This window comes from Heloderma suspectum, chromosome 17 (assembly GCF_057233095.1).
Source record: "Heloderma suspectum isolate Gila_16-S chromosome 17, 16-S_ref, whole genome shotgun sequence".
Classification (NCBI taxonomy): domain Eukaryota; kingdom Metazoa; phylum Chordata; class Lepidosauria; order Squamata; family Helodermatidae; genus Heloderma; species Heloderma suspectum.
In genome coordinates this window covers 18,244,088-18,271,039 of record NC_139474.1, presented here as the reverse complement: position 1 = coordinate 18,271,039, position 26,952 = coordinate 18,244,088, and the positions used below count along the sequence as shown (strand labels likewise).

Genomic DNA, 26,952 nt, shown 5'->3' with positions numbered 1-26,952 from the left:
GCCAGATAAAAGGGCTTCTTCACCCAGCGCTTTGTTAAACTGTGGAACTCGCTGCCGCAAGATGTAGTGATGGCCACCACTTTGCATGGCCTTAAAAGGGGATGAGACAAATTGATGGAGGAGGAGGCTATCCATGGCTACCTCCAGTACCAGAGGCACCACGACTCTTTACGCCGGTTGGTAGGATACACAAGCAGGAGGGTGCTATTGTGCCGTGTGTTGTTCGGGGGCTTCCCAGATGCACCTAGTTGGCAACTGCGGGACACAATGCTGGACTGCATAGGCCAGGGGCGTTGAATAATTTTGGAGAGCCTTTCAGGGGGCCACATTCTGGTGGTGGGCGGAGCCAAAGGCAAAAGGGGCGGGCCAAATGCCAGGATATTTTAGTTTAAAGCTCTTAATGCCAGCAAGAGCGGCCACGCAGGATGAGACCAAAGGCCCATCTACCCCCGTTTCTTAAGCCAGACAGTGACCAGTCGGCTTCTTCCAGTAGGTCAAGCAAGGGGGCATGGCACCTCCCTTCTTATACATCCCTGGCATCAGATATTCACGGGACACGGTCTCTTCTGAACATGCAGGTTCCACTTAGCCATTACGGCTATTAGCCCTCGAAGATAGGCTATTGTTACCCGCAATTCCTCCAGGAATTTGTCTCGTTCCCTTTAAAAGCCGTTTCAGGCAGGGGAGGTCGCCCCATCCTGCGCAGGAGGGGGAAAGGGGTGCATGGCCACATTCCCGTGCAAACATGCTTGCGGGGAAGTCCCAGGGCACGTCATGGAGTCTTCCGCGTCAGCTTGCAAACTACCTGCCTGCAAAAACCCTGCCATCCTATGCAAACCTGCTAGAGAAAGGGAGGCAATAATAAGCGTGCGTCCATTGCATTCGGCGAGATTTACTTCCGAGTAATCACGCGCAGGATCCAGCTGCCAATGGGTCCGGAACTTGCCAACGAACCCTGCATGCAAAGAGAGGCGCACGCGCCCAGGCACTTTGCTTGCACAGAGCTTCTTCCCGTCGTGCACCGTTTATTTACACCAAAACTCTTCACAGCCAACTTTTTTTTTTCCTTCTCTCTCTCTCTCTCTTTTGCAAAAGCCCATTTGCTCTTTCGGCTAGGAAGGAAAGCCACTCTCTCCCTCTCCATTGGTCTCCTCGGCTGTCAAGCATACAAGCTCGCCCCACCCTTTGAAATTAATTAATTCTGTCCCTTTGCAAGTTTGTCTGTTGCAACAGGGGGAGAGACTGAGAGAGGGAAAACCCGCCTTCCTATGGCCTCTATTGGTGTATTCCCTTGCAGTGAGTCTTCTCATTTGTCCTTTGCATACGCACCAGGGTAGGCATCTCGGAGACACCAGGAAGCTGATGCGATGGGGGTGTATTTTTTGTTGCTTTCTCCTCCTCCTTTTTCTCCTCTTTCCTTTTTGTAGATGAACCAGGAAGTAAAGTTTGCGCTGCTTTGGGCTCTCCGGGTTCCTTATTAATACAAAAGCAAGGAAGGAACTTGAGCAGGAATAGGGGAGAAATAGGGAATCACAGGTGAGTCTGGGAAAGAAATTAATTTTTCTCATTAAAGCCTTAACATCCCAGGATGCATAAAGAAATCTCTTCTCCCCCCCCCCTAATTTTAATGTGTACATTTAAAAGGTGGGATGAGTTGTTTTAATCCTTTTCCCAGGAATAAAAATTAAAAACAATCTTGATCATAATAGTGGGCCGTTAAAGGGTAAGAAATTTATTCTCTAGGATGATGCTGTGTTAGATATTATTATTATTATTATTGCATTTATATCCCGCCTTTATTCCTCTTGCAAGGAACCCAAGGTGGCTTACATTATCCTCCTCCTCTCCATTTTATCCTCACAACAACAACCCTGTGAGGTAGGTTGGGCTGAGATTGCCACGTTTGCTTCGTTGTCAGATCTCGTCTGTAAGATATTTTGAGATTATTTTATAAAGAAAGCCAGGACCCACATTTTGAAGAGGCATACAATGCCTATGAAAACATGCATGCATTTTTTCTCAAACTATCTACCTGCAAAATGCAGTAGCTACATTTGTAATCACTTATTTTTCTTTCTTTCTTCCTTCCTTTCTTGCACCTGTTCCTTTTTAACTGCAGCCTGAAATGCAGATTTGCAGGCAATGGAGCTTTTGCTCTGCAACTTGATTTCCTTGTAAGCTGTGCTTCTGTGTGGCTGAACTGCTGTGGAAGACACAGGACCAAAACAAGTTTTTTAACAGGGAGGCTAACCTTAACTGTGGTAGAAGGAGGTGTGTGTGAGACGTCTAGCACAGGATATGGTTTTGCCTGACAACCAGCCAAGCAGAAGTTGTAGACTCCCCCCTTTTTCATATGGTGGTTGGTAAGGAAAAATGAAATGTGTGCAAGCGTGTCTGAGTAGCCTCATCCTATCCGTGCTTACTGAGGACTAACCCCACTGACACTATCCATGTTTACTCAGGACTAGCCCCACTGACATCAGTTAATCCTCCTCCCAAGTAAATGTGCATAGCATCAAAACTTTAGATTGTGGTTTTTTTCTGTCTTGAAGACGTACAGCAGGTTCTAATAATAACCCATTCCCTATGTTATCTTTGCAGCAGCCCTTAAGGAATGCTGATAAATGAGGGGATTTACACAAGGACATTCTGCAAGATGATGGAGATGTAGGGATCTTATGTCACCCATCTTTCCAACCTCCATTTTCTGCCTTTAAAGCAGCCTTCCCCTGCCTCATGCCTTCCAGATGTTCTGGCCTGCAACTCCGATCAGCCCAAACCAACATGGCCAATAGTCAAGGATGATGGAGGTTGTAGTCCAAAACATCTGCAGAGCACCAGGTTGGGGAATAGTTCCTTAAAGGCACTGAAATATCCCCCTGTGTGGTTATTGGAGAGAAAAAGGGATTTAGAAACTGCCACAGCTTTGCAAGGAGTAACCTAAGGGAGGTTTTCCGACAATCCTATGAAAGTTTTTTTTTTTTTTTAAACTTACTAGGCTTCCTGTCCACACAGACCACTTTCAGTCATTGTTTGGTACATCAGTCAGCTAAAAATGAGAGCTGGCCACGTTCATCCATGCCTTTGTGACTTCCTGATTAGATTGCTGTAATGTGTGCAGGGCTGGCCTTGAAGAATGGCGGAGAACTTCAGTTTTGTTCTGCTGCCCAACTAATGACTGAATGTCAGCAGCCTGATCATATTACACTGACTTCTTAAACATCTGCAGCATTTACCAGTTTATTTCCAAGCCAAATCCAAGGTGCTAGTTTCGCCTAAGAAAGTGTAAATGCCTAGGATCCTACTTATTTCAGGGAGTGTTTTCTTCTGTAGGTTCCCTCTTGAGATCTACAGATGGAGCCCTGGGACTTTGGATGCTTTCTAGTCTAGACAGGGAGGAAGGCTTTCTCATAAATAGTCCGAAAACTCTGGAATTCCTTCTCTCTAAGAGCTTTTGCTGATCTTTTGGTCTTTTGAAGGCTAGTGAAGGATGGCTTTTTCAGCTTTGCCCCTACAGTGTGGAACACGTTGCTTAACGGGTCCAAGTCAGACCCTGTCATTACAGACCTTTAGAAGAGTTCTTAAGGGTGCAATCCTATATATGGTTAGACAGAAAAAAATCCTGTAGCTCCCATGCTTGGAGCTGTACTACTTTTTTCTGTCTGAACATGCATAGGATTTCACCCTAAGACACACTTCTTTTCTCTGCCTTTTTCTTAAAGTGGGGTTTATGTGCTGCTGAATTGAGATGGTTTTTGCTGCTCTTGCCTAAATATTGGAGCTTTGTATTTTACTGAACAAGGTATTTTAGTTTGTAGCTGATTTTTTTAATTAATTGTTGATTTTGTATGTAATTTTATTTTGTTCTTGTTACTTGTGTTTATATTAAGTTTTGGGTGCCATAGGAACATAGGAAGCTGCTTTATATTGAATCACACCGTTGGTCCCTCTAGCCCAGTGTTGTTGACACTGACTGACAGCAGCTCTCCAGTGTTTTAGGGAGGAATTTTTCCTGCCCTACCTGGAGATGATGGGGATCGAACCTGGAACATTCTGCATGCTGAGCATGTGCTCTACCACTGAGCTGCAGCCCCTGCCCTCCCAAGCACCCTTGAGAGGGTTTGTTCACTTAAGGGCACCATAGAAATATCTTAAATAATGTTTAATTTTGTCAAGATTTTATTAGTTTTGGTGTTTTAAAGTTGTAGCTTTTGCTGCTGATTCTAACTTTTCTTAATTTATTAATGTGTTGAATTTATGGGCTGCAGCCTTCACTACAAATAAAGAGGTGAGGGAAACAAGTCCCTTCCAATTTTATACAGGTTTCCCTACTTGGCTTCTGGAATCTACTCTAACTTGCTGAAGGAGGCCAGCCCAAGGGACTACTCATATGCCTTAAGGATAATGTGTGAAGGGTATGCAGCCTGGGGTCAACTGCTGCGTAGCTCTAGAACCCAGTTTCGAATTCCTGGGCTCAGCATATTCATTTATGTATTTTATTTCATTATAATATTTATATACCGCTCCACTTCTAAATAGATTCTGGAGTAATGAACAATAAAAGATGAAAATAATAAAACACAATAATAAAAGTTTTTAAAAACAGAATACCAGTAAAATACATGGCTGGTCAATTCAGGCAGGCTTCTTGAAATAAAGATGTCTTCAACAGGCACTGAAAACAACACAATGTTGGTGTCTGCCAGACTTTTGTTACATTTATTTTACATCTTTTCGTCCAAGGAGCCCAAAGTAGCATACATGGTTCTCCTCTCCATTTTATCCTCACAACAGCAATCCTGTGAGGTAGGCTAGGCTGAGAGTAAGTGACTAGCCCATGTGTGAGCGAGGATTTGAACCTGAGTCTCTCCAGTCCAACGCTGTAACCACTACACCACACTGAGTCCGGAATAGGTTAAGTAATCATGGAGAGGTATGCCTCTGAGCGAGAGCAAAGAACCTTTCCTTCACCAGTGACTAACCATCACAACTTCCAGTTCATCTGGGAGCCCAAGAGAAGGCCTTCTAGGTCATAAGTAGTGGCTTTGGGGCGCAGGAATTAAGCCCCCAAACCTCTTATGATAGAAATCAAGCAAGGTTTATGTGACTTGATTTTAGTGGCTGCAAGAGAATGAAGGTTGGGAGTGAATGGCATCATCAAGAGCTATGTGAGGGATATTTTTTTGTTCCTAGGTGCAGCCATGACAACATTAATTCACCGAGGGCGGCGTGCAGATGTTGGTAGGAATGCTGACAAGCGGGCGGAGGGTGAGGAGGACCCTGTACTAGACAAGAGTTTGGGCGAGGAAGACCCTGGGGACTGCAAAGACATCCGACTCACCCTCATGGAGGAAGTGCTGCTATTAGGGTTGAAGGATAAAGAGGTATGGAAATACCAGAGTGCTTCTTGTTTTTGGTTCTTTGTGGAGCGGGATCTGTGTAGAGAAGGGCAGCTAAAATGATCAAGGGGCATGATCATAACGGAGGGTTACAACTCCTGGGACTGTTAAGGGAAGACCTGGTAGAGGTATACAAAATTATGCACAGTTTGGAGAAAGTGGAATCTCATGTGGGCCTGAGATTCAACACCCCTGGTATAAGCAGAACACAGATGTGGCCTTCAAGGCCTGCGTGGCACACGGCCCGCGAACAGAGCTTCAGCTATTGAGTGGTATAGAATTGTAATGAATAAAAATAAAATAAATATTGGCCTCCTCTAACTGCTGCAGCTACGTTTCTTAGGGGTCTTTGCAAAATGTTTCTGCGTAGCTTTCTAAGGACAAAACACAGCTGTGCTGTCAAGGAGAAAGCTGACTTGAGAACTGGCGAGTAAGGGGAGACATGACGGAGGTGTGCAAAATTATGCATGGTGTGGAGAAAGTAGATAGGGAGGCATTTTTCTCCCTTTCTCATAATACTAGTACCCAAAGGGGTCATCCCATGAAGCTGATAGGTGGGAGATTCAGGGCAGATAAAAGAAAGTCCTTCTTCACACAGCTCATAGTTAAACTATGGAATTCGCTACCACAAGATGTAGTGATGGACACCAACTTGGATAGCTTTAAAAGGGGATTGTACAAATTCATGGAAGATAAGGCTCTAGTCCTGATGACCACATGCTACCTCTAGTGTCAGAGGCATTATATTTCTATATACCAATTGATGGGGAACATGGGCAGGAAGGTGCTATCACACTCATGTCCTACTTGTGAGTTTCCTACAGGCAACTAGTTGGCCGCTGTGTGAACAGAATGCTGGACAAAATGGACCCTTGGTCTGATCCAGCAGGGCTCTTCTTATGTTTCTGTTATGTTGTTATGTTTCTTTCTGGAGAAGTGGGGAGTGATCTGGAAGTCGGGGGTATATCCACCACCCCCTTGTCATGGTCAGATCACTATCTGGTGATGTTGGACTTCTCGGTTCCACAACCCCTCCGCAGGGGTGGAGGACCCATTAAAATGGTCCGCCCCAGGCGTCTTATGGATCCAAATGGATTCCTGAACGCGCTTGGGGATTCTCTGGGGCATGCCAACGGCCACTCGGTCGAGACCCTGGTGGGTGGCTGGAATGCCGCAATCACTGGGGCATTAGATCGGGTGGCTCCGAAACGCCCTCTCCCCCTGAACAGGGCTCGGACTGCACCATGGTTCAATCCGCAGTTACGAGCTCTGAAACAGGAGGTGAGACGGCTAGAGCGCCGGTGGCGGAAGTCTCGCTCCAAAGACGATCAGACACGGGCTAGAGCTATATCTTCAGCCTATCACGTGGCGGTGAAGGCAGCAAAAAAGGAATATTATGCTGCCTCCATCGTGTCTGCAGAGTGCTGCCCCAGGAGGCTGTTCCAAGTGGTCCGGAGCCTGGTCGGTCCTGTGGCTCCGGAACCACTGGAGCATTCTAAGGCCTCCTGTGAGGCTTTGGCAAGGCACTTTGCAGATAAAATTGATCAGATTAGGTGTGTTACTCTGCACACTGTGGATACAGTTAGTGAGCAAGAGGCGGCCTGTGGCAAACCGGTTTTGTGGGATCGGTTCCAGCTTCTTCCTCCTGATGAAGTGGACAAGGTGCTTTCATCTGTAAGGCCGACCACCTGCTTACTTGATCCTTGCCCATCTTGGCTCATTATGAGCTGCAGAGAGAGACTGGGTGAAGGGATCAGGGCGGTGGTGAACGCCTCCCTTGAGGAGGGAGTGATGCCAACAGCCCTCAAGGAGGCAGTTATAAGACCACTCTTAAAGAAGCCCTCCTTGGATCCTCAAGTTCTGAACAACTTTCGCCCAGTCTCAAATCTGCCATTTTTGGGCAAGGTGATTGAGCGGGTGGTGGCGGTGCAGTTGAAGGCACACTTGAAAGAAACTGATTATCTAGACCCATTTCAGTCGGGCTTCAGGCCTGGGCATGGGACAGAAACGGCCTTGGTCGCCTTGGTGGATGATATGAGGAGGACTCTGGATAGGGGTGAATGCTCCTTCCTTGTTCTCCTCGACCTCTCAGCGGCTTTTGATACCGTTGACCACGGTATCCTCCTGGACCGCCTGGAGGGGATGGGCATTGGAGACACTGTATTGCGGTGGTTCCGGTCCTTCCCCTCCGGCAGGTACCAGAGGGTAGCACTGGGAGAGGAGGTTTCGGACCCGTGGCCACTTACTTGTGGGGTGCCACAGGGTTCCATCCTCTCCCCAATGCTATTTAACATCTATGTGAAGCCACTGGGGGCTATCATCAGGAGGTTTGGGGTGCGGTGTCATCAATATGCGGATGACACGCAGCTCTACCTCTCATTCAAATCTTCACCAAGGTTGGCCGTAGAATCCCTGTCCAAATGTCTGGAGACGGTGAGTGGCTGGATGGGGAGGAATAAGCTGAAGCTCAACCCTGACAAGACCGAGGTACTTTTGGTGGGAGACAAGAGGAGGCTGGGGGATGTTGACCTGGTGTTGAATGGGGTATGGCTACCCTTGAAAGACCAGGTCCGCAGCCTGGGGGTCATTTTGGACTCCCAGCTGTCCATGGAGGCTCAGGTGTCAGCTGTGAGCCAGACAGCGCTGTATCAACTCCATCTGATACGGCGGCTGCGCCCCTTCCTTCCCGACCATCTGCTCCCATCGGTAGTACATGCTCTGGTCTCCTCTCGTTTAGACTACTGTAATGCGCTCTACGTGGGGTTACCCTTGAAGACGGTTCGGAAGCTGCAGCTGGTACAGAACGCGGCGGCTCGCCTGATTAAAGGCAGCCGCCGGCGAGATCACATCACTCCAGTGCTGAAGGAGTTGCACTGGTTACCAGTTGTTTTCCTGGCCAAATTCAAGGTGTTGGTTTTGACCTTTAAAACCCTATATGGTTCCGGCCCAGCCTATCTTAAGGAGCGCCTCCAGCAACACCAGACAGGCTGCTTAACAAGATCAGCCTCAGATGGCCTTCTCTCTGTCCCATCAGCCAGGACAGCTAGACTGGTGGGGACGAGGGAGAGGGCCTTCTCTGTGGTGGCCCCCACTCTGTGGAACTCCCTCCCTAGGGAACTCCGTCATGCCCCCTCTTTAATGAGCTTCCGTCGTGCATTAAAAACGTGGTTGTTCAGGCGGGCATTTGTGGTGGGTTAGGGTATTTAAAAAAAAAAAATTATGGTAAAATTTTATTGTTTTAAATTGTTTTATGGGGGTTGTACATCGCCCAGAGTGGCTGGGTGACCAGTCAGATGGGCGATTAATAAATTTAATAAATAAATAAATAAATGTTCTTAGGTTAACGTGGGTTTGGCCACTCTGTTTCCTTCCTATTGCCTTCTCCAGGATAAGAGACTTGGAGCACGTTTTTATTAATATTTTTGCAACTTTGGAGCTTATTTTTTAGTAATTTTTAATTTTCCAACTTTCTGTATAACAGTAGCAAAATCCAAACAAGCAAACAAATAAATAATAAAATTAAGTGATAATACGAAAAGGGCTAAATAAAAAAAGAGAAGAGGGAGAGAATGGCGTTATAATATACATTCTAGTGTCTTGGAGCACCTTTAAAGGCTAGCAAATTTATAGAGGCATAAGCTTTTTGTGGGCTGGTGCCCAGTTCATCAGATGAATGAAGTGTTGTACTCAGCACATATTACGTGTAGATAAAGAGAGGAAAAATATAATGAGTGGAACCAAAAGGCTATGAAAGCAAGAGGTCTGGTCTGCGACACTTTCATGTGAAATTTAAACGTACAAAAGATTAGCACAATGGCCATCCATAAGAGGGGTAATTAGTGGTAAAAATCCTATTGTGTATTTATGTTAATTTTGTGAAAAATACAACCCAAGGCAGCTAACAATTTCTAATATTAAAACAAAAAATAACCAAACAAATAAAATGTATCAGTCATAAGCAAATAGAATCAAACTTACTGACCAATTCTGGTTCTAACACCACTATCTTCCACAGAGGTCATAAATGACTCAGCTAGGATTTAAACAAAAGTGCAGTAAAGAAGTGCAACGTTATTGCTAGTGGAGGTGGGGTTTATTTTAAACCAGTTCTAAAGTGCTCCAACTAGCATTCTTTACCATTTAGACACCTGTTTTCATCTGTCCTCCTCTCTTTGCAACAAATGTCCTGCTTGAAGGTGTGTCAGAAATGCATTTGGGCAGTGCCCTGTTAATAATTTTGGATTAGCAATTCCAAGAAACTTTATAGAAATATTTAGTCAATTAAACATATTTGTCCAAGCTTCTGCTACCAATCAAGTCTAGTCACATGATCCCCAGCCCCATACAAAAGCTAGGATGGGTGTTTGGGGCACTGTTGGGGGAATAACGCTACTTTTAAGCTGTAAAAACTGTGTTCTGTGAACATTGGGATCCAAAATGTTGATTTAATATCTGTAGTGGGAGAGAGAACCTTTGTCTTGATTGAGTCCTCAACAAATATAATCCAACCTGGTGAAAAGCCAGTAGACTTCAGATTCTGCCAGGCTCCATCCTGACCTCCTGGGATATGCCTTGGCACCACCTGCTGTAGCTTCCACCTCTTATTCTGCATAAGGGATAGTGTGTTTAGATCAAATTTGCACCCCTATAGAGTCCCCTATCCTGAGGAGGGTCCATGGCTCAGTGACAGAGCGCATGTCCTACATGCTGAAGCTCTCGAATTTAATCCCTAGCGAAAAGGATCTTGCGTAGCAGGGGTAGGAAAAAGCCTTTGAGTACCTAGATTGCTGTATTTTGAGACTGTTTACTAATCCATACAGCAGGGGTGTTTAACCTCTTTCATCCCAAGGGCTTTATTCCATTTTGGAGGACCTCTTGGGGACCACATTTCAGTGGTGGGCGGGGCCACAGGCAAAAGGGGGCAGGGCCAAGAATACCAGCATATTTTCTCGTAAAGTTTTTACTTCCAGTAACTAAGCCTGAAGAGAGGACTTTCAACTTTTTAGAATAGGGCCAAAACTGCACAAAAGCTGGGGAATCACCCAATGATTCATGGTTTGAGGGAAAGGGGGTGGAGCCAGGGAAAGGAGACACCAGAGGGCTGGATAGGGACCCCAGGTGGGCTGGTTCTACACCTCTGCCATACAAAGTGTGCTGGTCTATTTAGACTGTTATCCTGGTGGATTATGTTAAGTGACTCCTTGTCGTCTGGGGAAAGCTTTTAAATTAGGTTGTGGCATAGTTGCCCCAGCTGCACCTGTTTTGTGGTTCTCTCTTTCCCCTAGGGGCATTCATTTCCCACTTCCCTGACGCCAACCCAGTAAGCTGTGTAGCAGACTGTTGACTTCATTCATGGAGAAACTGGGACTTGCTGTCTTTCATTTATTTATCTATTTACAACATTTGTATATTGCTCCGCATCTAAACGGATTTCGGAGCGGTGAACAACAATGGATAAAATGAACAAAAGATAAAAAGAAGAAACATGATATTAAGATTATTCTTTAAAAAACAGAGTGCCAATAAAACCGAGGCTGGCTAACCAAGGTAGGCTTCCTGGGAAAGAACTGTTTTCAGGAGGTGCTGAAAATGACCCTGTTGGCGCCTGCCTGACCTCCAGAGGCAGGGAGTTCCATAGGATGGGAGCCACAACACTGAAGGCTCTTCTCCAGGTGGATTCCAGTCAGGCCATAGGTCCATGATGTCATAATAAGACTGTGGAACTTTGGGGGGATGGGAGGATTTCTGTCATGTGGTGACTTTCATGCCAGGTCCCCTAATCTTAAGGGTTGTTCTCAAAATTGTAAGCTTTGCAATCAAACTGTGAGCATTTAATTAATGAAGGGGAAATTTCTGATCCATGTGAGAGCAACCAGTGCAGCTGTGATGTGCCCCATATGGTTCCCATGCGGCTGTCTATGGGTTCTATATAGATATATCAGGAGTATCTGTTTTATTGAACTGGATGAGATGTTACAACAGTGACCCTCCAGATACTTAGCCTACAATTCCTATCCACCCTGGCCAGTGTAGTCAATGGTGAGGGATGATGGGAGTTGTAGGCCAAAACATCTGAAGAGACACAACCTGCGCACCCCTAGCATAAGTTGTGTGCAGGGACAGGAGCCCAGTGCAGATATAACACTTAACAACAGTTAGCATTTGCCATTCTTTGTTGTCTCTTAACCCTGGTTAAGGTCCCAGATGTTTGGTGAAACCGTGGTTTAACCTGTGGAGCTAGCTCCTGGCCTTAGAGACAACATGAATCTTTGCAAGTGAAGAGGCAGGGAAACCATGCTGTAACCATGGTTCACTCAATATGGATGTAATTCCTAACCATGGCTAACGCAAACCATGGTTTGAAAAATTGTTTCAGACCATGGTTTGCAACCTGGTTTGTGGCCAATCCTTAAGTATATTTCACTATGACTAAATAAAATTATGTATTAATGTGTGTATAAGGCTAGAGAGAGAATTCAATAATATGAAGGGCCAGTTTCAATGGCAGCAGGTGCATCTGGATGCAAACAAATGCTACCCCAAATGTCCAGCCCTCGTTGAAGTGAAACGGACAGGTGAGGAACCCTTGTGTGCAAAAATTTCCACTTTAATGTAGTTTGCTATTGGGCATGTTAAAAATATAATACGATACCTATACAAACTCGCACTTTTTCCAATCTGGAGCTATTTAGCCTGGAATTTAAAGTGTATTTATATTTCCATATGTAGTTTACCAAATTTCTATATGCTGCCTTTTAACACATAAGAAGAGCCATGCTGGAACTAAGTCAGTAGGAATGAAATTATGAATACCTTTTCTATTCAAACTAGACAGTGAAGAAGCAAAAATCTCACTCCCGGTTAAATCCCCAATAACTGCTGGAATAAAAATGTCTCTAGCATTCTCTCAAATGAGACCAAGGAAGAACGTAGACAGGAGTGTATTCCAAAGCTTCACAGCCACAACAGAAAAAGGCTCTGATCCTAGTGAGGCTTTTCCAGTGGAGCACAGGACTGTGCATTGCCCTGATGTGCCCACACAACAACCCTGCAAGGAAGTTAGGCACTGAGATGATGACTGGCCTGAGGATTAATCAAGAGGATATCTGTCTGAACCCCAGTCTCAAGGCAGAAACTGGGGTCTTCAACATGGTGCCCCCAGGCTCCCTGCCCCTCCTGATTTTTATTTGATTTTTAAAGATTTTTTAAAGGATCCTTTTAACTGGGAAATTCATCCCTCCAGCACCATATTTACTTGGGTTCATAACAATGACTTTGTGTTTTGGAGCTCAGCCGCCACCTCTGCCTTGTACTTAGGTTCTTTTAGGGCGCAATCCTATGGCCGCTAGTCAGTGGCTAGATGGCCATAGGATAGGTCGGTTTCCGGAGAGCCAACCCCCAACCCTTCCCACGCTGCCTCGTAGGCAGCGTGGATTGGCCCGTACTCATAAGAGCAGCATGGAGCAGCAAAAATGGGGTGTTTCTGGGGGCGGGCCAGGGCAGGGAAGTCAGAAATCTGGTACAACACATCCTAGGTGTTGTCCGGCCACCACTTCCCATGCTCCGAGGTTCTGCGGCTAGATAGCCGAAATCGGCTGTCCAGCTGTGAAAGCAGGATGGGGGGAGCAAGGAGGAGATCACTACTCCTCTATCACAATCACAATCACTACTCCTCCTGCCCTGCACTGGATAGGCGGTCACCCCTGGGGTCAGAGGTGACCGTCAATCTTGATAGGATTGCTCCCTTAGTTCTTTTTCCTTTAGTCTCACCAGTTTGCCTTCTGGGAAATGCATGTTTTGTGACCAGCTATGCCTACCATGGCAGCCTTTTTATGAATGGACATACCCCACCCCCATGGCAGCCATTTTGTGAGATATCATGATGCTTTTAAAATTAGAGATATGCCCACTGACCCAAAAAGTTTAGGGAGTGTAGTGGCAGTAGGAAAGTCCACTCTCTATACACCCTTACTTGCACTAGCTTGTAATAGTCGAAGGTGAAGTTGTTGAAGTTGTCACACTAGATGAAGTGTGTTAAGGGATCACTAATCCATGTTAACTAGCCTTGTGTGGTCAGAACCTTTCACTTAGAAGATGGAACTTGAGAAGAAAGCTGGACTCAGCCCCCAGAACTGCTTGCATATTTGAAGGGTTTGGGACGGGGGCGCAATTTTGTTATGTGTTTTCATGCCCTGGTCATATAGGAATGGTAATCCTTGTTTGTTTTCCGTATTGAGTGGTTTGACCCAGACCGGTTTCAGCCGTGTTTTCTCTACCAGGGTGAGGCATTGCTCCAGGAGTTAACTTGATAACTTTACAACCAAAGGAGGAAGCATTTGTCTGAAGAAATCACAATACGAATGCAGCTTTCTGGGGTTCTTTTAAAAAGCAAAATTATCTCAAGCCCGTTTTAGTTACTATTGAAGGCTGAGATCCTTGCTGAAATAGTCAGACCTTACTGCCAAAGTAAATAGATTTATGATTTGGGTATAATGCCGTTTCTTTTGCTGTTGTTTTTCAATTCAGTTCTATTCTAAGCTATTCTGATGCAAGAATGCATGTCGCAAAATGCCGAAGCTGATACCAAATGTCTTTTCTGAAATTCAAAGATTTTGAACGGCTTTGAGAAATCCTAAATCTAGTTACACGTTTCAGGCCTTTAGTAACAGAATGTGGGTGACATTGTCCAGTTTTGGTATTAGAAATATGAATTCGAACATGACACTCAAGGTGCCAAGTTCCCCAGAACATGAATGTTCAGTTCCAAAGTAATTTCTTGACAATGAGGACTACAGTCTTGCTTTTTGTTCCAAAATGAATGCTTGAGGCTGTCGTGATTGCAAATTCAGCACTGATGTGGAACATAAACAGTTTCCCTTTTTTTATATACACATGTAGAAGTTTCTTAGGAATATGATGGGGGTTTGGCTGAACCTTATATAACACACAGCCACTAATGTCAAGGGATTTATTTTTATAAGAAACACTTGAACAAGGCCACTTTCAGTATCCTTCAGAAACCAAGGAAAGGTCATTCGCATAAAAGAGACCTTCTCTTGTTGGGCTGTTCCAAAAACGTTCTTATCAGGAGACCATCAGGAAGTCACATTATAAAAAGGTAAATAAAAGATTGATTCTAGCTGTTAAAATATTTGCCATAAGCATATATTTCATAAGCTAACACTGTTGGAATGAATAGAACTTTAAATCCATTTTCCTAGGATGAAACAAGCAGTGAGGTAAGTCCAAGGTAGCTTTTGAAATGTGGGCTGGGTATTTGCACAGGAAAGATAGCTTGCATATGGCAAATTGTAGTTCCTTTTGAGCCAGTACTTTCTCCACTCTATGTGTAAAGCAGTCTTGATTGTTCTTCAGCTTGGAACAGCTTCATCAAAAGCTAATTCCTGACTGGAGGGAAAAAATGAGAAAAGCACCACAATGTTTTTCTACGACCTCTCCACAAATAAATGAGGATTGTTTTGTGCTGATGGCTGTGCCTGGGAATCCTCCCCCTCAAATGCATGCCTGGATCATAAGAACATAAGAAGAGCCCTGCTGGATTGGAGCAAAGGTCCCTCTAGTCTTTGCTTTGTTTGCTTCTCACCTGCGTTGTTCTGGGAAAGCTTAGGGATATGGGTTTTCCAGAAAATTTTGAATTGGATAATGTTCTGGAAAAACTCCGTTAATTTGCACACAATAAGTTGCATTGGAAAATTTGCAGTGTGCATCAGAAAATTTTCCGATGCCTTAGACTGAGGCCTGCCTGGCGCCTACATTGGGGTCTTTTCGGCACCAGGGAAGACCTTTTTATTTTCCCAGGCTTTTTTGTCTTTTATTTTAAACAAGTCTAAAATCCTTGCATGGCTGCCGGCTTTTACTTTGTTTTTTTACTCTAGTTTTATGCAATTTCAAACTTTTAAATGTTTTGATATTATGTTTGATTTTGTTATGCTATTGCATTTTATGGTTTTATGTTTTGTTTTGTGAACTGCCCAGAACTTTGCCTATTGGATAGTATAGAAATGTAGTCAATAAATAAACAACCTTCCTCGGCCTTGTGGCCTCCAGGTGTTTTGGGCTACAACTCCCAGAATTCCTGATTATTGGCTGTGCTGGCTGGGGTTGATGGGAGTTGTAGTCCAACACATCTGGAGGCCACCAGATTGGGAAGGCTGCCCTAGAGAGTGATCTAATTTAGCATGTTTATTTTGCTTGTATTTAGTAAACAACAAAGCTAAATAAAAATCACCCCATGTTAATTTTTTGACTGAATACAGCACAAGTGTTTGACCTGCAATATTTGAGAGGGGAAATCAGAAAAACTTAAGGTGCGATCCTATGCATGTTTAGACAGAAAAAAGTCTTACAACTTTTGTATAGGTTTTTTTAATACAGGTTTTTGTATAGGTTTTTCACACGGGATTGCACGCTTACCGTGACCTTAATGTTACATTATGTAGAGCGCTCTAATTGTAATACTTGTAAAAATGTAAATACAGTAGCATATACTTCCTTTACATTGTTTACATTTAAGAAGAAAAAAGAGGTACTGACCCCCTAATCCATTTTAGCAACCCAAAGAACTGTGCATGATATACTGACAACCACTTTGTCTTCTACAACCTTGAAGCTGCCAAGCCTGCCCACAATTGTACTTGCAATTGGCATCCATTCAGTTTTACCAGGGTTAACATAACTCGGTAGGAAGGAAGGGACTCGCTTCCTATAGAGGCCAGAAGTTGTGTGTACCCCTGTAGCTGCTGAGATCCTCCCCTTGCTGATATCCATGCCTCGTCTTCTCAGGGCTACACATCTTTCTGGAATGACTGCATCTCCTCCGGCCTGCGTGGTGGCATCCTCATTGAGCTGGCAATGCGAGGAAGGATACAGCTGGAGCCACAAACCATGAGGAAAAAACGGCTGCTGGACCGGAAGGTGAGAGATTCTGCCAGTGCCACCTGGTCTTTGTAAGGCCGCTGTGGTTTGGGTTTAATAGAGACGCACCCTTGGCCTAGCGGGAGAGTCGCTCTTCTTTGCTTCTGCCTTCTAGGTTCTTCTAAAGTCAGATGCCCCGACCGGGGATGTGCTCCTGGACGAGACACTTCGCCACCTCAAAGCTACCGAGCCTGCTGAGACAGTGCAAACCTGGATTGAATTGCTCACGGGTGAGGGAGAGAGCTTTCGTGTTTTGTGCTGTAAGGCTTCTGGTTATGCCCCTCCCACTCTACCCCATAACTGGATTACTGCAACACGCTTGTTATGGGGCTGCCTTTGAGAAGTGTTTGGAAACTTCCATCGCCACAAAATTCCGCAGCTAGAGGTTTGACTGGGGCCTCTATTATGGAGTGTGTAACTCCAAGACTCTATCATCTTCATGGGCTCTGGGTCCATTTCTGAGCCCAGTTCAAAGTGCTGGTTGTAACCTTGCCCAGCAGTGACTGAGGAGTTCACGTGCCTTTATTTTATGTATCTGAAAGATTTTTACCCCGCTCTTCAGCCAAAAAAGCTCCCAGAGCAGCTGACAAAGACCAATCATAAGACAGCCCCTGCCCCTCAGGTTTATAATATCAGAGACATGACACAAAAGGAAAAGCGATTAGGAGGGAGGAGGAAAAAAAGCAAACTGAGGGCACAATCCAATGGAGATAGTCAGCCTCCAAACTCGGAGCCTGGCAACTATCCAATGCAGGGTAACTGGAGCACAGAGGTGATCCTCGCCTCCATCCTCTGGCCACCCTGCATTTTTGGCTAGACAGGTGGTTTAACTTGTGTAGCTGTAACCTCGGTGAGGGGGAGGGAGGGAGGGAGGCTGCGTGGCGCATAGGAAGCTGTGTAACACAGCTTCTGTGGTCTCCTCCCTGCCCCTGGGACCACACACTTTTCCTTGTCTCCGCACTTTGCAAGCGCGGAGACATAGCTGGCATGGGGAGAACCTTGCCAGCAACAAGGAGGTGGGGGTAGAGGCAGGGGGCACAGTTTCTGGGCTCCGACCTTGGGGCCTGAATCCGAAAAATCCTATGGCCCCCTAGACAGTGTCTAGTAGCCATAGGATTGCTCCCTCAGTTACTACTTCTCAATTACAGTGTACTTGGAATGATCAGTAGTTGCATCCTTCCGTTTTGACACGCACAGATTCTGGAGTTCCCCTTGCTCAGAACCTAGGATTGAATGAAGTAGTGGCAGCAATAAGAAAGAAGCAGCGTTGTAGAGTGGCGTGCCCTGCGGGGCAGTTCTTGTTGGTCCTGATGGATGAGGAAGCGGAGTATAAATACTGAATAATATTATTTTTAAATATTGGGCTGTCCTGTAGGTGAGACCTGGAACCCCTTCAAGCTGCAGTACCAGCTCCGCAATGTCCGCGAGCGGATTGCCAAGAACCTCGTGGAGAAAGGGATCCTGACGACTGAGAAGCAGAACTTCCTCCTCTTTGACATGACCACCCACCCGGTCACCAATACCACGGAGAAGCAGCGCTTGGTGAAGAAGCTCCAGGAGAGCGTCCTGGACAAATGGGTCAACGACCCCCACCGCATGGACAGGAGGACATTAGCACTGCTGGTCCTGGCCCACGCCTCTGACGTGCTGGAGAACGTCTTCTCCAGCCTGGTCGATGAGAAGTACGACGTGGCTATGAACAGGTCCAAGGACCTGCTGGATAGGGACCCCGAGGTGGAGGCTGCCAAGGGGGGCGGCACGGAGATGATATGGGCCGTGCTGGCGGCCTTCAACAAGTCCTAAATCCTCCGTCGAGGGAGGTTGTTCTGAGTGGGCTTCACCCTTTCTTTTTAGGATTGAACCTTTTGCTCTGTGGAATATTCCCCTGCTCTTTGGCAGCAGGCATTGGCGGCTTCTTCATGCCACGCCCACCCCCACCGCAGAGGCTGGGCACCATAGGCATCCTTCTGTTACAGGAATGCCTGTACCTCTGCCACCACCACCTCCTCTTCCTCGGATCTGGGGACCTGTTAGATTGCAAGAATGAGCAAAGAAGCTTGTGTGTCTCTCCTCCTCGACCCCCACCCCCTGTTTTTCCCCCACATCCCAAGTTAAAATGAAGGTCTGTGTCAGCTAGAAGTAGATTGAGCCCCCCTCCCTCTTATTTCAGATCCTCTTCTTTTTGATGTTTAAGGGAGAATGAACTGTGGTGTGTGTTCTTGTTCTTTTTTTAATCTCCTAATTCCAACCTCAGTTTCACCCTGTCTTGTTTTTTCAATCCAAGTTCATCCTGATTTTTCTTGTGCTGTTCTCTTTGTGTTTGTTGGAAAAGACCATTACAGCACAAATCTCTATGCAATCTCTTGTGTTTTTTTCTTTCATAGGAACACAGGAAGCTGCCTTATACTAAGTCAGACCTTTGGACCATCTAACTCAGTATTGTCGACGTTTAGTGGCAGCAGCTCTCCAGGGTTTCCTGCCTTACCTGGAGATTCTGAGTGTTCTCTTCCCAATTTGCAAGTCATACATACTATGCAGAGAGTGCCCGTAGTTTTTACTGCGTGCACTAAAAATTAAGGCATGGATCCAAACTTGGTTGCACTTAATTCCTGTTCAAATCAATGGGATTTAATTTTTTACATTAATTTCATCGGGACCCAAGTACTACTAATTTCTTGCTCTAACCCCAAATGTCTGCAGTGCCAGCAGCTAAATTCTGGGACCAGTATAACTTAAATTGAGCAGATTTGCGTCATTTTAATCTGTATAATTTTATTCTGGTTTTCCTCATCGTGGAAGAGGCAAGGACAGGGAAGCCCTGTGCTTTAAGCATTTGAAAGCTTAATCAACCATCTCTCAGGCTTCTGAAGCTTCGATAGGCATCGCTCAAGACACAGCCAAGCTTATTTTTCACATCCATAAGGTCTAGAAACTTGCCAGGGGGTGGGTTGTAGCGGACTAGAAGCATTGAATTTCACAGTCCTATAGAATCCTGGCATAATGCATGCCATGATGCTCAGAATGCAGTGTGCCTCGGTGAAGTACCTTCCTACAAGAGCTTTATATGCAGAGGTGTGGATTTAGGAACCTTGAGGCACTAGTTAGAATTCATAGGAAGCTGCCTCATACAGGGCTGCCTTATACAACCCTGCTTTATAGTGGGTTGAGCATCAAGAAAGACTTCCTAATGGCCCGAGCAGTTGGGCAGTGGAGCCAATGGCCTACAGAGGTAGGGGGCTCTCCATCGATGGAGATATTCAAGCAGCGACTGGACAGCCATCTGCCAGGGATGTTTTAAACTGGATTGCTGCACTGAACAGGGAGTTGGATTCAGTAGCCTAAATGGCCCCTTCCAACTGTTATTCTAAGACCCCGAGGTCATCTATCCCAGGTCTGTCTATTTTGACTGGCAGCGGTTCTCTGGGGTTGTGGGCAGACAGCCCCACTAACCAACTGCTGTGGGCACCACCACAAAATGGCTCCCGTGGAGGCTATGGCAAGTCACACAGTGGATGCCATGGGGGCCTAGCTAGGCTTCCCCAGCCCCATTAACCAAGATCCTTTAAAACAGGCCTCCCCAATCCGGTGCCCACCAGATGTGTCAGTGTGCAACTTCCGTCATCCACAGCCAGCATGCCTGGGGATAATGGGAGTTACAGTCCAACCCATCTGGAGGGCACCCAATTGGGGAAGTGTGCTCCAGACTGCATATCCCACAAAACGTGCTCAGCCACTGAGTGACAGCTTTTCCTCAAAGGATGAATATAAGCAGCTGCCCTTACACAGAGTCAGACAACTGGTCTATCCTGCATTGATTAGGAGCAGCTCTCCAGTGTCTCAGACCTTTCCCTGACCTGCCTTTCTCTGACTAGCTAACTTGGAAGATCTTTTGAACTGGCAGTGCCTAGAATTGACCCCTAGGACTTCCTGCATGCGAAGCTCATGTTCTGGCATTGAGCTATGGACCCTTGTACCATGAAAATCTCCCCTCTGGAAAGAGAGGCTGGGAATCATAGGCTGATATGATCAACAAAGATGATTAGGGGACTGGAAACAAAGCCCTATGAAGAGAGACTGAAAGAACTGGGCATGTTCAGCCTTGAGAAGAGAAGACTGAGGGGAGATAGGATAGCGCTCTTCAAGTACTTGAAAGGCTGTCACAGAGAGGAAGGCCAGGATCTCTTCTCGATCATCCCAGTGTGCAGGACACGGAATAATGGGCCCAAGTTACAGGAAGCCAGATTCCGGCTGAACATCAGGAAAAACGTCCTGACTGTTAGAGCAATACGACAGTGGAACCAGTGACCTAGGGAGGTGGTGGGCTCTCCCACCCTGGAGGCATTCAAGACAAGGCTGGACAGCCATCTGTCAGGGATGCTCTGACGTGGATTCCTGCATTGAGCAGGGGGTTGGACTCGATGGCCTTGTAGGCCCCTTCCAGCCCTACTATTCTATGATATTGAGCCAAGTGTGATAATGTGCAAAGCTTGTAGCTGGATTTTCCCAGGGAGATAGTGACGTTGCACATGGATGCTCACAAGCTTGGCCACTGTTCTGGATTCACTGCAGCCGATGCAATGACTGCGCCATGGATTGTTGTCTTACAGAGAGCCCTCTTAATTTAACGAGGGGTTGTGATGAGGCCCACTGGTTTGTTCAGTGTGTCTATTCTGCTCTTCTTCCAAAGGGCTTGGAGGAGCCTACATAATGGCCCCCAAGCCAAGGACCGTAAAACTTTCCCTTCAGCTGTACATGTCTTGCATTCTTCCGGCTGTTCTGTGGACCAGGAAGGTCGAACTTCTGCAGCTTGGGGATAGTACTAAAAACTCAGCAACATCTTTCCCCATCTTGATGCCCTCCTAATGTTTTGAGCTACAACTCCCATCACTTCCACTCATGGGCCATGCTGGCTGAGGCTGATGGGAGTCCCAAGACATCCGGAGGCACTGCTGCTCTACCAGAATTTGACTTGTTCCCTTACAGTGTGGCCACAATTGGGATGTGACATCCAGTTCTCAAAAAGGACGTTGTGGAACTGGGAGAGGTTCAAGAAAGGGCAACCATAATGATTGGGAGTTCATAACTTTACTCATGGCATAGAGAAGCGGAGACAGAAGGTTTTTCTCGGCATACTAGAAGTCATCCGCTGAAATTGATTGGCAGGGGGTTCGGCACAGACAGAAGAAGGCACTTCAGCCAACACAGAATTGATTTATGGCATTTGCTGTTACAAAGATCTGATGGCCACTAGCTTGAACAGCTCTGAAAGGGAATTAAATGAATTTATGGAGAAGGGCAGACTTACCCACAGCTATGAGCCCTGATCCATGTTCGGAGGCAGATGTATCTCTGAATATCAATTCCTGGGGGCCAAACAGTGGAGGGTTGTTGAGTTTGGTCCTGCTCCCTGGGACCGTCTGGTTACCTACTCTGGGTAAAAGAATGCTGGACTGGATTGCCTTTGGTCTGATCCAGCATAGCTCTTGGGAACATAGGAAGTTGCCTTACATGGAGCCCGTTCCTTGGTCCACCTAGCCCAGTACTGTCAATGCTGAGTGGCGGCAGCAGCTCCCTGGGGTTTCAGTCAGGTGTTTTTCCAGAGTTGTCTTATGTCCCATCCAAATTAAAAGCCCGTTGGACATTGCCCCAAATTTTATAGGCGGAGGAGCAATTTTGAACTGCTTTGCAATTTTACAGACTCTTGTAGGACTCCTATCTCCATTTGGGGAGACCTCTGCTGTCCTTCATTGTCTTTGTAATGCTGTCCTTTAGTTACAAGGCAGAGTCGTGGCCAGGAAGGCAAGGGGGGTGCCAGGGTTGGTGCTGAGGAACAGCAACGTAAACTATGAGCTGCAGTGGTGACAGAAGCCTCCGTCAGACCTCCAGTGTCTCGCTCATAACATGAGCCGGGACGGGTGAGATTTTGTATAAGAAGGCGATGCCGGATCAGCAAGCAGTGGGATGGATCAGAAATTGGTCAAAGGCTCTGTCACCTTCATTCCAGCACAACTAAACAAGAGGGGAAGCACTGAATGTATGGTCTGGGAGTGCCATGTCCCAATGTCCAGAGGTTATTAGCATGACCAGTCTCGAGGATCCATGAGATAATTGGAGGAGAAGTCAGATCAAACGAAAACCTTTTTGCTTCGGAGTGAAACCTGATGTTGGATCTCCCCAGACCTAGCTGATTCTCTTGTCCCGCCCCCTGGCAAGGAGGGGTGTGCTCACTCCCTTTTTTCCCTCCCCCTTCTCTGGATTGGCTGCTTGGGAAGGAAGGCTCTGATTGGCTTCTGAGTCTTTATAAGAGAGGGAACAACTGGCTGGACTTTACATCTTGAGAAGTGATGGGTTTGCTGGAGGGGTATATGTGTGAATTTAGAAGCTCACCTTTGCTGGATTGAAACAGCGAAGGGTTGCAGAGTGGCGCCGTGGGTGAATTCATTGGTGGGAATTCCTGGGGCTAGGAATCAATTGCCTATGGCATCCCGCAGATGGGCCAGCTTTTTTTTAGGGAGTTTGCATGCTTTCAAGGTCAGCTTGACACCTTATCAAACTTTATATGGAAGTGGGCAACTGTGGAGGTTTGGGGCCATTTTGGGCCCACCCACTGGTCACCCCTGCATGGGGGCTGAAAAAATAAAAGTTTAAAAACTTTTTAAAAAGGTGTCTGTAGTGGCTATGAAGCTCCCAAAGGGTCAAAATTTGCTTGCAAGCTGAATTTGAGACTTTCGGTGCTCCATAGCTGCTATGGACATATCTTTTCTGATGGGGTGGGGGGCAGCAAGGGTCAGACCGCTGCTTTATATGGATGCCCACACATGCACAAACACACACTTGCTCTCCCCTCTGTTTCCCCTCTACCGCTACACATAAAATCTCAAGAGTGACGCTGTATTTCAATTAAGGAGGACATTTACTTTTTGTGAATAACATTTCACCACAAACAGGTACAGGATGAGGTATCCGAGAAGAAAAAACTTTGGTATAAAATGTACAGCTGCTTCTTTTTTTAAACATTTTTTTTCATTTTCTTGTTTACAGGCAAAAAAGACTTTGGTTTTCTCTTCTTCTTAAGTTAGCACAGTTGACAAACAAAGAAGAAACATTCAGTTTATTAATATATAGTAATGCACTGATTTGATTAAAAACATGACCACGTCACTCAGCTTACACCTACCAGGGGGTGAAGAAAAGGGGGTGGGAGAAAAGGAGGGTTATGGGAAACGTGTTGGCATTTGCTGGGTAAGGTTTCCATCTTTTCTTTTAAACTATCAATTCTCTTATGCCCCTAAAAGCAAGCCTAACGCCCAGAAATCAAGCAAGTGTAGCTTGTATGTGCCTGAAAAAGCTTTCCCTGTTCATTTCAGCCTATCAAGTGGCTGTTAAAGGCACAGGAGCGGTTGCCAGTTTTCAAAGATGACCCAACTGCAGCATGATCTTATTTGCAGCTTTGAAAATAGAACTTGGGGCGGGGGGTAAGTGGAAGAATCATTGAGTTAGTATGATTTCACAACAGAAGTAGCATTTTCTGGTTCCATTTGTCTGAACTTTATGGGGTAGGGAGATGCTTTCCAAATGCACACAGCCCATTTTAAATACTGAACAGAATGTTGACGTTGGGGGTTGCAGGGAGCCCTCTGTGGTCCCAAAGCTCTGAATTGTAGTCAAAGTAAAATAAATGTAGATGTAAGGGTGAATTACCTAAATCTAGGAACTACTGAGCAGTAGAATAAATTGGTTCAGAGACCCTTTTTTGGCTCCTTTTCCAAATCTGAGTCTCTGAGCCTCCATCACCACTTGCTTTATGTGTCAATCTTTATTTTCCACAACTGTGCAGGCATTAACACCTCTGTTTCCTGCAGTAAGCATGTAATGTGTGAAGGGCAAGGCCAAATTCTCAAAAACACAATGGGCACAAACTAGGGGAGCTATCGCCATATTGTCTGGGGTGTGCTCCAGTGTGCGCGCATGCTGTTCAATGCTTCGCATCGTTTTAGGTAACACTGGTGTCACTGCTGTACAGTCGGATTCACTTGGATCTTGAAAATGATTCCTGGGTTTGGAGAACTGTTCTCCTAAAACAATCTTCCCCAACCTGGTGCCCTCCAGATGTTTTAGACTGCAATTCCCATCAGTGAATAATATATGCTACCTGTCACCCTTCCTTTGCTATGCCTTCAAGGTAGCCTTTATTGCAGTTACCTGTCATGCAGGTATGTGAGCCCTGTTTGCCAAATTTGACTAGATGTAGCTTGCCAGGAAGTACGTCGTGTGTGTAAGTGAAAGGTGCCTGCTTTGCAATGGCAGAACACCTCTGATCCCACAGGGACCTGAAATTCAGCCTTTCGAGCTCACCAACATCTTAAGACCAATGTAATGTTAGAAACAACCCATTTTTAAGTGACCAGGTAAGAAACACACACGTTCATCCCCTGTTCTGTTTTAATTTTGGGCTTTGTCAACACAGCATGTTTGTTGAGATCATGTTGACGTGGCAAGACTGGGAAAATAACCAGTGTTTCCTCTTTAAACAGGACATGTTGTGCCAGTGTTTACTTTCTTTTGAGAGGGAGAGAGAGACAGAGAGAGAGCGAGAGAACATACGTTGGGGTGCAAATTTCACTAGAAACCATCCCTCCCTGCACATGCAGGGGGCCGCTATTACGCATGCTGCTTTACTACATCATAAAACCTGCTCTGCCTCCAGAAATCGTTTCAGAAGCTAAGCCCTCTTTGGGGATCTAAGCAATCAACAGACCCCTTCAGTTCCACTCCTCCATTGTTCCAGTATATTTTGGCTTCTGCTTTCTTTGTATTCTGGTAGGAATTGCAAATTTTGGAGTTTTGGTCAAGGAGGACACACATACACCCTCAACATAATCACTAATCCATTGCACAATTGTGGGAAATGATTCCCCCCCCCCATATATTACTGAGTAGAAGTGTTTGTTTTTAAAACATGCAAAATCCCAGCAGTATAACTTTGGAAGCAATAATAGATTCTGAAACTCTTGAGTCTTGTTCAGGGAAATGTATGTGTTAAAGGAGAAAGTCTCAATGCAGGGAGGAATTTAACAGAAGCAGATTCGATAAGCATGACTGTTCATAAACCTTATCGAAGCCAGGCCTAAATGGGTCTGGATTATGATAGTGCTAGGGTTTGTTTGCTCTACAGTGCTGACCATTTTTGTGAGCAGAACTCTGTGTGTGTGTGTGTGTGTGTGTGTCTGTCTGGGTGTCTGTCTGTCTCTCTGTGTGTGTGTCTGTGTCTGTGTGTGTCTGTCTGTCTGTCTCTGTGTGTGTGTGTGTGTCTGTCTGTCTGTCTGTGTCTGTCTGTCTGTGTGTGTCTGTGTCTTCCCTGGGCTATACTTTTTTTTTTTGCATTATGCCCAAGACACTGAGATTTTTACAGCGCAGTCAGGTTGCAATTCACACCCTGTCCTAACACAGGGGTGTTGAACTGCTTTCTTCCATTTTGGAGAAGCTCTCGGAGGCCGCGTTCCAGTGGAGAGTGGTGCCAAAAATACCATCATATTTTAACTTAAAGCTCTTTCTGCCAGTAGCTAAGCCATAGGAGAGGCATTTCAATCTTTTAGAGTGGCGGGGGGAAACTGCACAAAAGCCAAGAATGGGGGAAAAAACTGCACTATCGAATGATAGGTGGTTTGGCAAAAAGGGGTTGGAGCCAGGGGGAAAGGCCGTGGCATTCTGGGAAATCCTTGCTCCTTTTTTTTTTAAATTGATGTGCAGTTGATTCTTTTTTAATTATAATTTTGTATTTTATTTTTGCCACCTTTGAGCGCCATTTTTAGTGGAAAGGCAGGATATAAATTCAACAAATACATAAAATGCCATCCTGCTGGTTGTAATCCTGGTTTTAAAAACCCAGGAGGCAAACCACTGGAAAAAATGATTGTAAGAACCGACCTTTTGAGACCCCCTTCCTGCCCCAAGTGACTGCTGTAGGTGCTGGAGAAAACAAAGCAATTAAAAAAAAAAAAAAAAGATTGCTCAGCAGAGTCAAAAGTAAGCAGTGGTGAGGAGAGGAAACCTATAGCATGGACCAACACCTTACAAGGTTGAGGTATCACTTGCAGGATGTTTTGCTTTTTCCCAAGCCCCTTTGCTTGGGAAATTGGAAAATTCCACTCCTTTTTTGTTTGCTTTGAGCCTCGGGGCCTGTTGAAAAGGATCATCTAAAACTCCTGATCCTGTGGCATAATCACTAAAGTGCATTTTTATTAGTAGCATCCGCATTGAACACAGTGGTGGGAAAGGGCTGGGGCGGGCAGGCGTTTCATGACAAATTGGGTTTGGGTCCTTCCGCCACACCTGGAAGGCCGTTCCCCTCTCTGTCCAGAGCAAGCTGAGAATTCTGACACAAACAAGAGTACTTCAAGAAGCCATGCAAAAAATATATAGAAATATAGATATATTACGACGCACGCACCCAGCCACCCACACATCCTTCCATCACATGTGCACTCACGCGGACGCACAAAAGACTTCCTTTGCGGAACGAAACGGAACGAAAATCATCTTTGGTATCTTTTGGTGCAAGAGACAAAGTGAGGTAGACGTTATTTTGTTCAGCAATTTCAACAAATTTTGGACAGCG

General features: G+C 45.7%; 1 protein-coding gene across 4 annotated transcripts; it reads left to right on the top strand.

Annotated features, from left to right (window-relative positions):
- The first annotated feature begins 1,416 nt into the window (after window positions 1-1,416).
- On the top strand, window positions 1,417-24,134 carry GOLPH3L (golgi phosphoprotein 3 like). 4 transcript variants are annotated; one of them, XM_084824183.1, is made up of 6 exons: window positions 1,417-1,536; window positions 2,748-2,755; window positions 5,194-5,384; window positions 16,203-16,334; window positions 16,450-16,564; window positions 17,710-19,077. In XM_084824183.1, the coding sequence occupies exons 3-6, from the start codon at window positions 5,202-5,204 to the stop codon at window positions 18,135-18,137; spliced, it is 858 nt and encodes a 285-aa protein (XP_084680309.1). In that variant the 5' UTR covers window positions 1,417-1,536; window positions 2,748-2,755; window positions 5,194-5,201; the 3' UTR covers window positions 18,138-19,077. The 4 variants fall into 4 exon arrangements, with proteins under 4 accessions (XP_084680309.1, XP_084680307.1, XP_084680306.1 ...); XM_084824181.1 differs by lacking the exon at window positions 2,748-2,755 and adding an exon at window positions 1,813-1,878; XM_084824180.1 differs by lacking the exon at window positions 2,748-2,755 and having other exon boundaries at window positions 17,710-24,134.
- Window positions 24,135-26,952: the final 2,818 nt, after the last annotated feature.